The sequence below is a fragment of the Diachasma alloeum genome, unplaced genomic scaffold (genome assembly GCF_001412515.2).
Source record: "Diachasma alloeum isolate Michigan unplaced genomic scaffold, Dall2.0 Dall_scaffold_00879, whole genome shotgun sequence".
NCBI lineage: Eukaryota > Metazoa > Arthropoda > Insecta > Hymenoptera > Braconidae > Diachasma > Diachasma alloeum.
Window position 1 is genome coordinate 2,339 of NW_021681000.1, and position 15,546 is coordinate 17,884.

The 15,546-nt window shown below is 39.9% G+C and overlaps 1 protein-coding gene across 1 annotated transcript; it reads right to left on the reverse strand.

Annotated features, from left to right (window-relative positions):
* Nucleotides 1-1,105: 1,105 nt before the first annotated feature.
* Nucleotides 1,106-9,706, reverse strand: LOC107045159 (uncharacterized protein CG5098). The gene is made up of 5 exons (XM_015267319.1): nt 9,576-9,706; nt 5,830-8,468; nt 4,761-4,949; nt 4,166-4,472; nt 1,106-3,864 (listed from the first exon to the last, which is right to left on the reverse strand). Exons 2-5 carry the CDS (start codon nt 8,053-8,055, stop codon nt 3,662-3,664), a joined length of 2,925 nt encoding a protein of 974 aa, XP_015122805.1. The 5' UTR covers nt 8,056-8,468; nt 9,576-9,706; the 3' UTR covers nt 1,106-3,661.
* Between the last annotated feature and the right edge of the window lie 5,840 nt (nt 9,707-15,546).

The following is a 15,546-nucleotide window of genomic DNA, read 5'->3' on the forward strand; positions in this document are numbered from 1 at the left end:
TTGACATGTAAAACGCCAAAAAATTCAATCAACAAATTTCTTCTCCCTGTTCAACAAAAATCTTATTCGCCACGCATTGCATGAAGTAATAATCGTAATCCTGGTGCATTCTGAGGAATAATAACTCCGATCATCACACATCCCTGAATTAAAATCGAGCCGTAACAACAAAACGAGAAATGCGAGGCGTCAGCACGTGGCACATGACACCCAGAATATCCCCCCCTCCCCCGAGTCCAACCGCCTCAATAGTACCAGCATAAACCCTTACCTGTCGGTGTTTCCTCGTTCCCCTGGACGTAATCCACTAGATAGGGCAACAGAGCTGCAGCGAATCTCACCGCAGTGGCTAAATTTCCCATTTTCTAGTCCACATTATTTTCTCACTGTGTTATTATTCCGTTTCCATTCCACTTATCAATTGACTTTATTTTACTTGTCACGCTTGTTGTTTTGAACTGACATGGAGAGAGTCGGATATTTTAGGGGCACTAGGCGGGACAAAAAGCACTAAAGTTGTTCTCTCGTCGCTTGGCGACGCGACACTGAACTCGACTCGGGTCGGAGCTCGATCTCGGGGATCGGTGGTGGGGAGCCTTCGGGGTATTTTCATCTCAGCGCTTGCTCAGTTGGTCAACAAACTGTTGTGGTTTACCGACGTTTATGGGGTTTTACTGAACTCTGAACGAAATTAATGTTTTCATGAAATGTTCGCATTTTATGGGCATTGATCATTACAAATGATTTATTATAATTAACTAAGGGAGGCCGCACGGAAATTTAAAAATAGCAGGGGCCTTTATTTATGGTGGCGATGAATTTACTTCGGTTTTAGGGGTCCATTTAAAACAGTACAAGTCAATTTTGACTATTGGCCAGTTGCCAATGAATATCTCGGAATTTAAGAGAGATAGCAAAATTTTTGTTATAACCTTTTTTGCGGAGCTGATTGAGAGCTACAACAAATGTAATTACGAAAATTTCGCTATTTCTCTTAGATTCGGAAATATTCTTCAAAAACTCAACTGGGAGATAAGTCGACTTGAACTGTTTTACCAATTCGCTACTGAATTAATTCTCCACTCTCAAATAAAAACAAAAAAAAATTTGTTCCAAGATTTTTTATCGTGTTTTATTAGTTCATTATATTTATGTTACACAAAGTCTGTATACTTAAAGTACTTGAATCATTATCAAGTTACAATCCTCCATGTGAATCCATAAATCATTATGTAATTAAATAGACAGCAAAAGAAACATTTTTACATGTTACTTTGTTTTTTAATCATCTCATACGACTAACATTAAACCAGGTCACGGAAATGAAAAATTTATTAATCCTAATTAAATATTTTCTACATGATGATGATAGAGAGAAATAATATAAAACGGAGGGGAGCAGGGAGGAGGGGTGAGATGGGTTTAAAATAGAAAGTAATGAAGTTAAAAACCTATGGATTTTTAAACAGTACATAATTTGTTATCTCCTTCTCCTTTGTCTTCTTATTTCTTGTATGAAGGCCTTGCCTTCACCTACGGGTTGTAAAGTCTCTTATTAAACTTCCTCTACTCTTCCAGACGGCGCCATTAAACAGTACTCTCCTCTGTCTATTTTTATCTTACAAATTTTCTGTTGTTGTTTCACTTTAATCATTCTTATTATCGGTCTTTATACAAATTGGGATAGGCTTCTCCCAAAAATTGGGATGTTGGGATTACCCTCGTGCCTATGACCTTTGATAATTGTCTCTAAATTATAAGTTTTTCTTAGTCTTTTTCTTTCGTTTTTATACAGTTGAACATTATCGAAATGAAGATATTCGCTTTTACTCTGGAGCACTCGACACAAATTTTTTCGTGTGCGTTTGGCGATCATATTCATGTATTTCACTGATATAAAATTGTATTGAGAACAAAGTCAACTAGAAAAATTGAATCGGGGCAAAAAATGGGGAATTGTCTTCGTGCTCCAGAATAATTTTTACCTTCCCCTTGTTCGTTTTCCGTATCACAATGATTAATATACACTTCTTAGATAAAATTCCTCTTGTGATTCTTCATTCAATAATTTTAAATCCTTCCACAAATGTAGAATATAAGCGTTTTCATCTCCATGTAATATGTATTCCTTATTAAATCTAAGCATTAGTAGTCATTATTTATTTTTTCATCATTTTTTTGTCCCTTTTCTGAATTTACTCTGACTAAATTTGTTCCGTATATTTTCTCATTTAAATATATAATTTGTTTTTATTCAACGTTTTTTTTCCCATACAAATCCACGAAAATTGGTGATTTCTCATGTTAAATGATTTACATGTAATTTTGACTAAATTATTTCAATGCTCCTGAATGAGATGCTAATTTAATTATTCGGACGCCGCAGAAAATTCCCTCATTCACACCTATCATTCACATTAAGTTTTTTTTTCATTCACCTCACAATGATTTTTTTATTGATTTTATTTTATTCATTACCTCACACTCTATTTCGACTATTTATTTACAAGAAATTTGTTTAATCTCTGTTGTTGATATTTCCATCTCCACTAGTATCTAATATTTAGAAATAATTACGACTACGAGCTCACAAGGGATTTTCTCATCACTATCATTAAGTCCACATATTCATTGATACATATATATAATTATGTATAATATAGATATATTTGTTTTCCGTCTACACGATAAATGCTATTTACATTGTGGTTCTATACATTAGTTTTTATACAAGATTATGTCGAAAGGAAATAAGGAAAAATCCTATTTACTCGGTCGGTATACCTGAAAGTCTCGATGGATTGTAGATTTTAATTTAATTAGACACTGCATTTCATCCAAATAAAAAATAATCATTGGTGATTCTGGACCATTAAAACATTCGAATTCCCGTCTCGAGACTATTTTTTGCACTTTCATTGTTGAATTCATCTCGATGGAAACTATGATGTGCAATCACTCAAAATAAACTCATGCGAAATTTTATACAAATCAGTTGACAATAAAGCTTTGAATGACTATTTCATGAACTAAAAAGAAGACGAAAGATTGAAAAAATTTCTCAGAAATTCTCATCGCCCGAGGCTTCGTTTGTTCGCAAATTGATCAATCTCCTGACATTTTAATCACGACGGAGGTCAAAATAAAAGCCAAAGGAAAATAAACCAAAATCAGTTGAATCCAGAGAAAAAAGTAACAGATGCATCAAAAAGCTGCCAAATTAACCCACAAAAAATCATAAATAAACATCATTGAATAACGAAAGAAAGAAATTTCATTGATTTCTCCATCGTTTTCATTACCCCTCATTTTTTTAAATATTAAATCGAAAAAGGCCACTGTTCAAGGCCACGGGCCAAGAAAGTCAATTAAATCCAGTCAACGAAGAGCCCTCAAACATTCACAATTTTCCCTCAAAAATGTTAAATTCCCTTGCATTCTTCGAGAACAATTATCACACACTCGAGTTTGATCGTTTCTTGGGACTTCATGTCCCCAATAAATTCCTCCCTCATTCTCAAATTTTCAAAAACAAAAGAAAATGTACAAATATTCACTGTACATTTACAAGAAATTGATAAATGTCCATAGCCCAAACGCTATTCGTGGGGGCTTATTCATTTGGTTTTTGTTCATCATCTGAGGAGATTTGAAATTTATTTCACGTGACCCTGTGTAGGTTACACCTTGGGATATACTGATTGGTGTCCAGTAGCCAGCCCTTTGTCAGTGCACAGGGGTAATGTGTGACAGCTTTGCAGCCACGTTTAACACAGCCAATATTGGCTCCACTCAAACCACATGCATTGCAAATGGACTTTGTGGCGTCCCAGACAGCTTCCTGAAGTCCAGTGACCCTTCCACCTTGAAATAAAAATTTTTGAATCAAATCATTGAAATCGATCATCACCCGATATCATTGTATTGATTTATTACGCGTGAAGCTGTGAATTTTTTTGATAGAATTGGTAATAAACTAATTTTCTATAATAAAAAGGAAATGGCCAAAATGTGTCACGCGCTCATTTTTTTCGATTTTTTTTCGCGTTTTCGCAAAAAACAGCGAACAGTAAACAGTGAACGTATTCACGTCAAAAAAGTGGTGTGACCCCCACTCCTTTACTAAAAACCTTGAAAACGTCAACAGAATTCTAAAAAAACTCACCAGCCAAATAAACCCCAGCGGCCCAAACAGCGCACTGTTCATGCAGCCACACCTCCCACCGCTGTTCCTCCCCAGGAATCAGCGTCATCCCCGAGTAGCTCATGGTGGCAGTGGCCTCCACCGAGTTCCTCTTCTTCTTCCCCATTTTCGCTGAGAACTGATCGGCCAGCCCAGCATACCTCAGACTCCTCTTATTCTTCCCTCCCTTTTTCTGCTCAGTATTGATCTCCTGCTCATCAGCAGACAGAATTCCATCCTCGAGTCGTTCATTGCCAATGAGATACGGCCCAAAGAGATCACTGAGGACCCCGGCAGGCACAACATAAGTTCCCGGGGCTATATGAGGCCCAGCCAAGTTGGGATGGGGTCTGAGTGGATCTCCAGGGACAACAGCGTGTGGACCGAGTTTGCAGAACACACAGATCCACGTTGAGTCTGTCGTATGTGCGTCGTACCGAGAGGACAATGTAGAACTGAATAATCCAGCTCTACTAACCTGCGATCAAATTTTTATATTGAAATCGGAAATATCAACGCGAAGAGAATAATTACAAATGAAAAATTTGAATAAGAATTGGCNGAGATCACTGAGGACCCCGGCAGGCACAACATAAGTTCCCGGGGCTATATGAGGCCCAGCCAAGTTGGGATGGGGTCTGAGTGGATCTCCAGGGACAACAGCGTGTGGACCGAGTTTGCAGAACACACAGATCCACGTTGAGTCTGTCGTATGTGCGTCGTACCGAGAGGACAATGTAGAACTGAATAATCCAGCTCTACTAACCTGCGATCAAATTTTTATATTGAAATCGGAAATATCAACGCGAAGAGAATAATTACAAATGGAAAATTTGAATAAGAATTGGCACTAGAGTAAAAAATGGCAAAATGAAATGAAGGAATAATATCATCGATAAAAATATTCTCCATAATTATGGGCAAACCAGCTTCAAATGAATTATAATATCAAAACTATCACTCATTATGGACAATTTTTTTGATTGTGAAATATTTAGTAACACAATCCCATAAGTCATAGTTATAAGCTATTCGATGTTTACAGAATAATTTCCATTCCCATTCATTCACAAATTGTATGTTAAAATTGAAAATATTACCGTGAAGAGAATACATATAAATTAAGAATTTGAATGAGGAATAATATATATAATAATCTCAATTCCCATTCAACTGCTCATTCATTCACAGGAAAAAAAATTCTCGATTTTCAGGATCATGTCATTCATTTCCAGGTATATGTCACTGATGTTTAAGAATCTATCGTCAATTATTGTTGATACTCGACACTGACTAAAATAACCCCGACCATCAATGATTGCTGACACTGAAATTTGATGACAGATTCCTAACAATTATAAATGGATCCCTATAAATCGGTGAGATTTTCCTGAAAATCAGTGAAGATGTCACTGAAAGTTAGTGACAATATCATTAAAAATTAGTAACAAAATCACTGAATTTCAAAATTTTGCACTCTTTGAATTTCCCAACCGCGAATTAGGAACAGATTCCTAAAACCAGCGAGATATCCCTGAATAATCACCTTTTTTCTCCGCGTGTCTACACATTCTCTCATCCCCACCACTAATTTAAACTCCCAATTCCCGTTTGAAATTATAAAAAAAATTAATTATCCTACAAACCTTCCCACGATAATCAAGATCATTCTGATGACTGAGTCTCTTGCTCCTCCCAGCACTCCCATTCCCCACACTCTTCCTCTTCTCCTTGCTCTTCTCCTCCTCCTCCTCCCTCGGAGCATTAACCACCTGAACACTGAGAGGACTGTCCCTGGGTCCCTCCACGTGCACCACAGGTCCCCTAGACCTTATCGAACTGGCATTAGACCCAGAGTCATACGCCATCTCCCTGACCCCATCCGTCTTCAAGTTCTTATTCTTCTTCTTCCCAACCTCCTGCTTCTTCCCCCCCTTCATAGTTTTCCTCTTCTTCACCTCCTTAACCGGAAGATCATCAACCGAGAACAAAGGGTCCACCGACCTAGCCACTTTCCTCTTCTTCCCTCTCCCTCTCCCCTTCTTCCCCCTCTTGGGGGCTGGTTTAGCTTCAACAGTCGACGTGACAGGTGAAGTCTTCTCCACCTCCATCGGCTCGTCCTCCCCCTTCTCATCACTCTCCACCTTGACCCCTTCACTCTTAACCTCATCCACGTCTTCAACCTTCACCTCCTCCTTTTTCACTTCACTCTCAGGCTCAACGATCCCAGCAAACATCTTCTCGAGTTCCGACTCAACCTCGTTAAAGGGATTAGCATTGGCAGATCGTTTTGGGCTCGAGGTCTTCAGTTCAGAGACATCGTCACTGGATTTTCTCCTGGTCCTTGGACTCCTCGGTGTGGGATTACCACTGTACCCCTCACTGCTTCTTCTCCTCCTCACAGGCTCGTTCTCCCCAGATTTAGAAATCTCCTCGTCCTTGCTCTTTTCTCTTCCCGTCTCACTCGGCTCCTCAGCTCCCTCGACTAATAATCTGTTCTCCTTCTCGCTTTCCTCTGGCTTCGATTCACCTGGTGAGACCTCTACCGGCTGCCCCTCCTCAGCCACTCCTTCAGCTATCCTGGTCTCCCTAGGTTCAGTTGGCTCCAGCTCCATGTCTTCAACTTCTGTCTTAGAGTCTTTACTCAGCCTCACAGGCTTCTCCAGTTTCCTTTTCCTCCTCTGTTTGGTATTGTCGTTGGAGTCGTCATTGCTGAAGGCCGGTGACACCACGTCCTCCTCCCTCGTCGGGGACTTTGACGATTTGTCGAAGCTGCGTTCTGGGGACATGCTCTTGACACTAGATGTGTCCCTATTGTCGTCGATTGGTGTCACAATCACTGACCCAATGTTCTCAGTTCCCAGCTTCTTGTTTCCACCCTCAAGCTTCTCCAGAAGTGAGTCCACCCCCTTCTTCCCCCTCTTGGGGAGATTCTTCGGTGATCTAACATTCAATTCCTCCACCTTTCGATCCCGTTCAGTCGACGGCTCCCGCCTGGGGCTGTCAGTAACATCCTTATCCATTCTCGATGTTAAATTAACAATAACTGGCATGACATTGCGTCCCTGTGGTATCACACTCAACGAATCTTTAACTTTAACTGGCTCTTCTTTCTTATCACCAGATACACGCTCAATCGTGACACTTGGAGGTAAATTAATCACCTTCTGGGTGAAATTATCACCACTCAATTCCTTGATCTTATCGTGAAGATTAGCAACACCCTTGAGATTACTCTCAAAATTCTTGACACTGATTTTTGGCGTTGGCAGGGGCTCCTTAGTTGACAGAGAGACTGGTTCACTTATTGAATTGGGAGTGGGCACTGATGACGATATACCAGAGTCTGAGGATGTCTCACCGTTCAGGGGAATCGGAGGGGATATTATGTTGCCATTTCGGGAGCTTTTGTCCATTGATCGGGCTGTCAGACTGATGGGGATGTCCTGGGGCAGTCGTGAGTAGTTTTCAGGGAGTTCTGAGGTCGAGGAGAGGTCGAGGGTGCTTTGGGCACCTGGGGAGACACGAAATTGATTCTGGCTCTGGCGATTGTCCACCAGCATCTGGAGGCTGAAGAGGGGGTTGCCAGGGGGATTTGACGAGTTTACGGACTTAGAGGGGACTGTCGGGGTGTGCCAGGTTGGTGGGGCCTGTGTGTGCGCCAGTTGGGGGGTCAGTTGAGAGCTCAAGTGGCTTGATCGAGTCATTGAGGGGTGACTGTAGAAATTCGCTGGATTCAGGGAGGATCCGGTGAGGGCTGTTGGGTGGAGGTTCAAGCCTGAACCCTGGGTCATTGTCAAGTGATTCCAGACTGTTTGAGGGGGGGGAGTGCCCACTGGAGGTCTGCTGTGACCTGGGTACTGCCCTGACATCTCGATTTCCTCCCAGGTGGATGAGGTCTGGGTCGAATGGGGGAGGTTTTCGGACTTTTGGGGGTGATTGGGGACTCGGGGCGGCTTTCGGTGGAGAGGGGGAGTGGGGAGGGGGGTGTGTGGGGGGAACGTGATAGGGGGGTGGTTTTGACGGTTTAAGGGGGGGAGAGAGAGGCTTGGCGGGTGGTGGTGGTGGTGAGAGAGGTGCTGGTGAGGTGGCGGAGTTGGTGAGTAGAATTGGGGGTAGCTCGAGGGGGCCTCAGGGTTTGAGGGGGACTGCTTTGGATCCAGGGGGTCGAGGTGAGACTGAAACTCGGGCGATATCGGCGGTGAGAGGATCAGCGGCTTCTGGAGGGGGTCCCAGTAGGCTGCTGGAAGCGCCCAGTTAGGCGCGTATCCCGGAAATTGTAGCCCTGGAACAGGGGAAATTGGTTTTAGGCGATTTTTTGGGTGTTTTATTCCTTTGAATGGAAGCATTGTAATGGTGCATTTTCGAGGTTTGGAATTTTTGGGTTATATGGACCCATTATGATCCAAAAAGGCCTAAATATGCAATCCATGGAATTAATTCATTTCTCATGTAATTAATCCATCGAATTAATTCATTTCCTACATTTTTCTCAAATGCAGGGATTGATAAGCCTTATCCATCGACGCCATTAATTAAAGTTTAATTCATTGATTAGTTTTTTCAATTTTTGAATTTTTTCGAAAATCGGTTGTCCCACGATAACTAGAAAAATTTTCAGAGTTGATTGAATGATGGCTTAAAAAATTTGTTTGGATGTCCCTTTGTACAGTTCGAAGATGAAGGCGACAGCAATAATGGTTATTTTGATTTATTCGAAAATATTCGAAAATTTTGTATTTTTTGAAAATCAGAATTCAGGGGATTTCTTTTAATATCGTGCTTCAAATGAATTCAATCACACCCTCAAAAATTCCCTAAATTGAATCATCCATGGCGAATATTCCGCTAGTTTGAGCTGCTTCAAAAAAAATTTTTTATTCGATTTTTTCAATGAAAAGAGAGGAAAAATAAAGTGGAAAAAACATGGAAAATTTATGTCGAGGAATTCCTGTAGAAAATGTCTCAATCGAAGAAGTTGTATTGGAAAAAACTAGTCAACTAATTCTTTGTATAAAATAGTTTCTATTGGACATTTCCATTCTTTAAGCTGTAGAATTCTTGAATAGAATCATCTAAAAACTAATCGAATTTCCAATAAAAGTTGACTAGAAATCCATTTAACTTTTCTATCGAATTTTCTAGGTTTTTTAATGAAAATGTTTCATACAGGACCCCATCTTGTTTTGATCGTTTCTCATCGTTTCAATAATATTATCTTCTTTCAGGAAAAAAAAATTTCTTCGTTCACGGAAATCTATCGTGGATTGATCGAATATTTATGCTATTTTCATGTCGCCATAAATCATATTTATGATATTTTATTTTTTTTTTCATCCGTTTTGAAATAGCATCCATCATAAGTGAAGAGAATTCCCCAATCAATCGTTACCATTGTAAAGGGCTGGATCTGGTGGGCAGCGAGTCACACCATGCTGACCGAAGCAGGGGTCAAGCTGAGGGTACTCTGGAAGTTCTGGACAGTACGTTTGGTCAAATCCTAAGCTTGGTACCGACAGATCAGTGGCTGGTGGTTCTAAAACAATAAAAAAAAACACTGCATCATCAACAAGAAGAAACAAGACGAGAATAAAATGATTATGAAATAATTTTTAAAAAAATACAAAAAATAATTTTTTTAAACACATTATCATCAACGAGAAGAAACAAGACTAGAACAATGAACATCGAACGAGAATGATCACTTCCTGGACTCTTCACTCATTCTATAATGAAATTTATGAGAACAAGTGCAATTGAATAATCGATGTGAAAACTTCATCGTTAAGGGGTAATAGAACACCACCGATTCCTCAAAATTTTTAAGGAAATAACGTTTAAAAACTAACGTTTTAAAAAATCTCGATAACTTTTGCCAGAGAATTTGAAAATTAAACGATCTTCTGTGATCCCTTAACAAGCAAAAAGGGGGACCAGTGAAAATTAACCAAGTTTTTTCACGTGAAAAGCGCGAGGAATTAAAAAAAATCTGATAAATGTTCCACATCATGTTTCGAGACGTCAAACTAAGGATCTTGTTCGAAATTTCCATGAAATTTAAGCTGTCTCGTGTTCTCACTGGATCAACAGAAAAATTTAATTCAAAATTGGAGGGAAAACACCGCATTTTGGCCGAAGGATCTTGAAAATCGTGAAGAGAAACTTTTTCCCAATATAACAATCATTTTTATAATATCTTAGAATCTAGTGGGGCAGAACAGGTCGTTTTTTTTCCATCAAACATGAATTTTTTGTTTTACCAAATTCACTACAGAAATTACCGAGGAACTCAGATTGAAAATTTTTAGTCAGTTGCAACATTGTCATAATCAAAACAACCCTAAGCATTTTTCCAGCGCCCCTAACCCCTCAAAACGAGCAGAATAAATTACTCGTGTTCTCGATGGATGAACAAAGAAATTTAATTCGAAATGGGACAGAAAACCACTCATTTTGACCGAAAATTTTGGTCGAAATTGGACGTAAAACAACTCATTTTGACCGAAAGATCTTGAAAATTTCGAAAACAAAGTCTTTTCACATAATAACAATCATTCTCATAATATCTTAGAAACTGTCGGGGCAAAACAGGTCGCTTCAATCAAAACAACCCCAAGCTCCTCTCCAACGCCCCGAACCCCCCGAAACGATCAGGATAAATTACTCGGTTTCTCGATAAATGAACAGAGAAATTTAATTCGAAATTGGGCAGAAAACAATTAATTTCAACGGAATTGTCTTGAAAATCATGACGACAAACTTTTTTAACATAATAACAATAATGTTTATAATATCTTGGCAGCTTCCGGGGCAAAACAGGTCGCCTTTTCCCTTCAAACATGAATATTCCGTCTGTCCAAGTCCGCTAAAATAATCCCCACGAACTCAGACTGAAAATTTCCAATATGATCAGTCGCCACATTGACATAATCAAAACAACCCCAAGCTCCTCTCCAACGCCCCCAACCCCCCGAAACGATCAGGATAAATTACTCGTTTTCTCGATAAATGAACAGAGAAATTTAATTCGAAATTGGGCAGAAAACAATTAATTTCAACGGAATTGTCTTGAAAATCATGACGACAAACTTTTTTAACATAATAACAATAATGTTTATAATATCTTGGCAGCTTCCGGGGCAAAACAGGTCGCCTTTTCCCTTCAAACATGAATATTCCGTCTGTCCAAGTCCGCTAAAATAATCCCCACGAACTCAGACTGAAAATTTCCAATATGATCAGTCGCCACATTGACATAATCAAAACAACCCCAAGCTCCTCTCCAACGCCCCCAACCCCCCGAAACGATCACAATAAATGACCCCCACACTTTCCAAAACTTCAAACCAGGAGAAAAAAGCCTCGAAAAGGCGCGGCACCGAGTGCCCGATCCTCGAAATGCATTGCGTTGCCAAAATAAAATCCCCGGAGAAATAATTCGCAAGCACAATCTCCAGCTCGAGCCACGCGATAGCCGCCCTCGTGCACCCCACCCACCCCCGAAAATTTCCCTCGCAAATCTCCGAGTGTTCGAACACAAAACCGCCCCCCGAACATCAAAAGTGAGACTATTAATTCTCTTCTCTCTTTCGTATTCTCGCATCAATCTTTCCTCCTCAACTGTCTCACTCCCATCCGTCTCACTTCCTCATTCCACCACCTCCAACGCGTACTTTACACCGATGATTCTGTAGAACTGTAGCTCCAAAACCCCCGAAAACCTCGGAACAATGCGCCAATGACTGCAGCTGAGGGGACAATTTACCGAATTTCAATCCTCCCCAAAAAATTCGGAAAAAGGCGAAACGACGCACCGACATGCACGCACACATGGGCATTTGTTACGAGATTTAGCCAGGCCCGGTGACCACCATAGAACGCACACAAAATTCTCCCCATACCCCGTGCCCCACTGATAAATCATCAATTCATAGGATATTAATTACCGGGCTCGTTGAATTTTCTGAATTATCAATGAACGAATCCAATCCCTCACTCGTGCAATCACTGACCCAACTTCTACTCACTTCACTGAATCATTTGATTACCATTTGGAGCAGATGAAGTTGGGAAATAAAAACGTGGAACCCCCCAGTCACAATTTCACAACTACTTCACACTTCCCACGTTGAATTGCTCGCAGGGTGCCTCGGGATCTCGTCACTCTTGATTATCCCCCTTTTTTTGACTCATTCGACACTATTTTTTTTACTCCTCCAGGGGGTGATTCGGGAGTGTACGAACCTCACCTCCGATACACTGCGGAGGGGCTACTTGTTGATGATTAAACTACTGTACCAATTTATTTGGATATTGTGATGATTTTTCGGTGGGTTATTTGCGGCCAATTGTCGGGTGGTTATTGTTAAATTTGAGATTAAAAAAAAAATTTTCTTCACTATTTGGGCATCAAGCAAAATGCAGGACTCCAACAATGGTGGCCGCTAAGGCCGTGAAAACGGGTGGCTGGGGGGGAATCAACCGAGCTGACGCCTTGTGGCGGCGGCGAGAGGCTCGACGACGAGATGTTTTTCAACCTTTTGGGATTTTACTACAGCGTTTCGCCCTTTTTCCCTCGCTAGGACGCAGTATTCGTGGAAAAAAACATTAATTGAGTTATAATAATTTCACTTACTGCTTTTTTTCGACTCTCGAACGCTCGACAGTAACTCTCTCCGATTTTAAAATTGTCCCGTGGGTTTTAGCGTTTGAAAAAGCTTCTCTTTGGAAACGAAGTTTTTCAAATTTTTTATTTTCGAGAGGGATTCATTACTTCGTTGATATGGAAACGGGGATATTGAAACAATCTTATTTTGTTTTTAGAATATTTAAAGGAGGGGGGGGAGGTAAGCGATGCGATTTTGATCATTTTTGTTGTGTTTTTTAGTTTGGAAAATTACTTTGGATATTTAAAATCAGCGAAGTGGTAAAACGATTCAAGTCACTCACTGCTGGCTGAGTTTTCGAGGAATATCTTCGAATCTAAGGGAGATACCGAAATTTTCATGAGGACCTTTTTTGTAGAGCGAATCAAGGGCTGCAAAAAAGGTCATGACAACAATTTTGATATCTCCTGTAGATTTCGAGATATTCATTGATAACTGGGAAATAGTTAAAATCTTCGGTATTGAAATAGTTATTATTGGGGGATTTGAAGGTATGGGCGGGTTAAAATGAGCCGTTTCGCGCCGTTCGATGGTGGAATGGAATGCTGGAATGGGTCACGTAGGCACTCTCGCCCAATTAGGGGTGATTGGGGCAAAATGAACACTTGGAATTTTTTTCAAATGTCAATGATAACGTATGAAAAAAAATAAAAGAAAAATCTAGCGAATTCGTTGGACAATTCTGTTGGATTTCTCTTAGGTTTTGGCTCATTCTACTGAAATGTTCAATAGAACAACTCGATAGAACTAGATTTTTCTATAGAAAAAAATTATTTCAAGTGAAAAGAACAAACAAAGAATAATTAAATTAAAAAATACTTGAATGCCGCCGAAACCCCAAATTTCTGGACGAGGGGGCCATATTTTTCTTTATTAATTAAATGTCGATCAATAGAAAAAATAATTGATCACATGATTATCCACGAGTAATATTATTAAAAGGTGAAATAATCACTACAATTTTCATTTTATTATTTATGGAATATTCAATGAAAATTGAAATCGTCCAGAAACTAACTCTCGTCCGTAAATTGACCTGTTTACCCTACCAAACTGTAACAAGATACTTGGATATCCTTAAACCGTTCTACCGCTTCGATGCTGAGTTTCTCCCATCCTCCCCTATTTTTTCTAAAAAAAATTATTCTCCGAGTTTTATTCCTGCAACGGAATTTCTCGACCAAATTTCCTTCTCCATCTGTACTATTCGCGCACAAAGTTCAAAAAAATGTAATAAAATGTACGATTTTATTGTTGATTTCTTCGTTAATGAATTTAAAATATATTTCTCGAAATATTTTCTTTTGCGCATGGACTCCCATCTCTGGAATTAAAGTCACTCATTGGTAATTCCTCCGAGTCGGAAGTGTCCGAGTTTTGACTCGGAAAATCTCCTTTCCTGTCTGAAAACTCACGAAAAAACTCACCCCCAAAAGCCCTCCTCTCCTCAATATTACGAAAATAAAAGTAGATAATTTCCTTCTGGCGTGCATCGACGAGAACAAGAAGAATAAACTGAAAAAAAATGTTTAAACAAAAAAAAATCATTGGATTTGTTATTGAGTACTCGAGTCACTCACCGTATTCACGTGCCAATCCCAATGACGTGTTCATCGTATCTTTACCGCGCATTTTCGAAATGTCTACATGTACCGGTGTCAATGATAACATCCATGTTACAACACTTTGTCACGAGAGAGGAAAATTTGTACTGCACGGGGGGAAAAATAATGGAAAATGCACAACACTTTCGGGTTTCAGATATCTCGAGATTCCGTATCGCTCCCAAAATTCAGGGACGTGCCCTTCAGCAACTACGCATTCCAGAATGTTCTATCGTCCTTCGAAACTTCGCACGTTTTCACACTCCGAGGAGACGACTCTCCTTCTCGACGCGAAATTGAAGGGAATAAGCAAAAATGAAAAGGAAGACCTAAACACAAGAGTCTTGTTCTCGCAAAAAACCCAGTTGACAAAGTATTTTTCAATGTTTATCGCTGATTTCAAGGCTTTTTTCACGTTTATTCAACGAAATTGTTAATCACCTAAAGCGCTAAAACTCGCATCCGAGCACGCGACATGTAACAACTTTCAACATTTATTCCTCCACTTGATTCACATGTAAACAAATATTGTGACGCAATAGCACGAGACTCTAGATCAACTAGAACGTGTCTGACGGTAACGTGAGGTTGCAGCCCCCACCATGCGGACCTAGCGACAGATGCACCGGGGCACGTAACCGACAACCCCCCACCCTGGGCAAAATCAACGAAAAAGGACGCGAAATTTTTCCGTGAAAGAAAGAAGAATCGCCTTCCAATCCGTCTCCAAATTTTTATTAAATGATCTGGAAAAAAATAATGCATGGATGATCAATAATCACCAAGTGGTTTTATAAAAAAAAATTAAGCCCAACTTCACGGAGAGAAAAATTCAATAAAGATTAGGGGAGGGTGGGGTAAAACGGACACTTTGGACTTTTTTAAAATTATTCATAACTCAGAAACAAATTGATCAGTTGAGCTCAGTTCAGGCTCGTCACAAAGGGAAAGAATTGTTCTTTGTATTGAAAAAAAAAAATATTGAATTTTATCAACATTTCAACCCCTCAATAACAGTTTGAAAAAAGTCAAAAGTGTCCATTTTACCCCAACCTCCCCTGCCAGAAAAACAACGTAAAAATTACGTTTCGAA

What these genes read in the sequence shown, in the direction of transcription:
- LOC107045159 (XM_015267319.1), bottom strand. Translation starts at nt 8,055, where the DNA reads ATGTCAGGGCAGTACCCAGGTCACAGCAGACCTCCAGTGGGCACTCCC. An exon ending in CTTATGTTGTGCCTGCCGGG is followed by an intron (nt 4,473 to 4,760) that starts GTCCTCAGTGAT and finishes GTGCCTGCCGGG; the next exon opens with GTCCTCAGTGATCTCTTTGG. An exon ending in CGCTGGGGTTTATTTGGCTG is followed by an intron (nt 3,865 to 4,165) that starts GTGAGTTTTTTT and finishes TTTTATTTCAAG; the next exon opens with GTGGAAGGGTCACTGGACTT.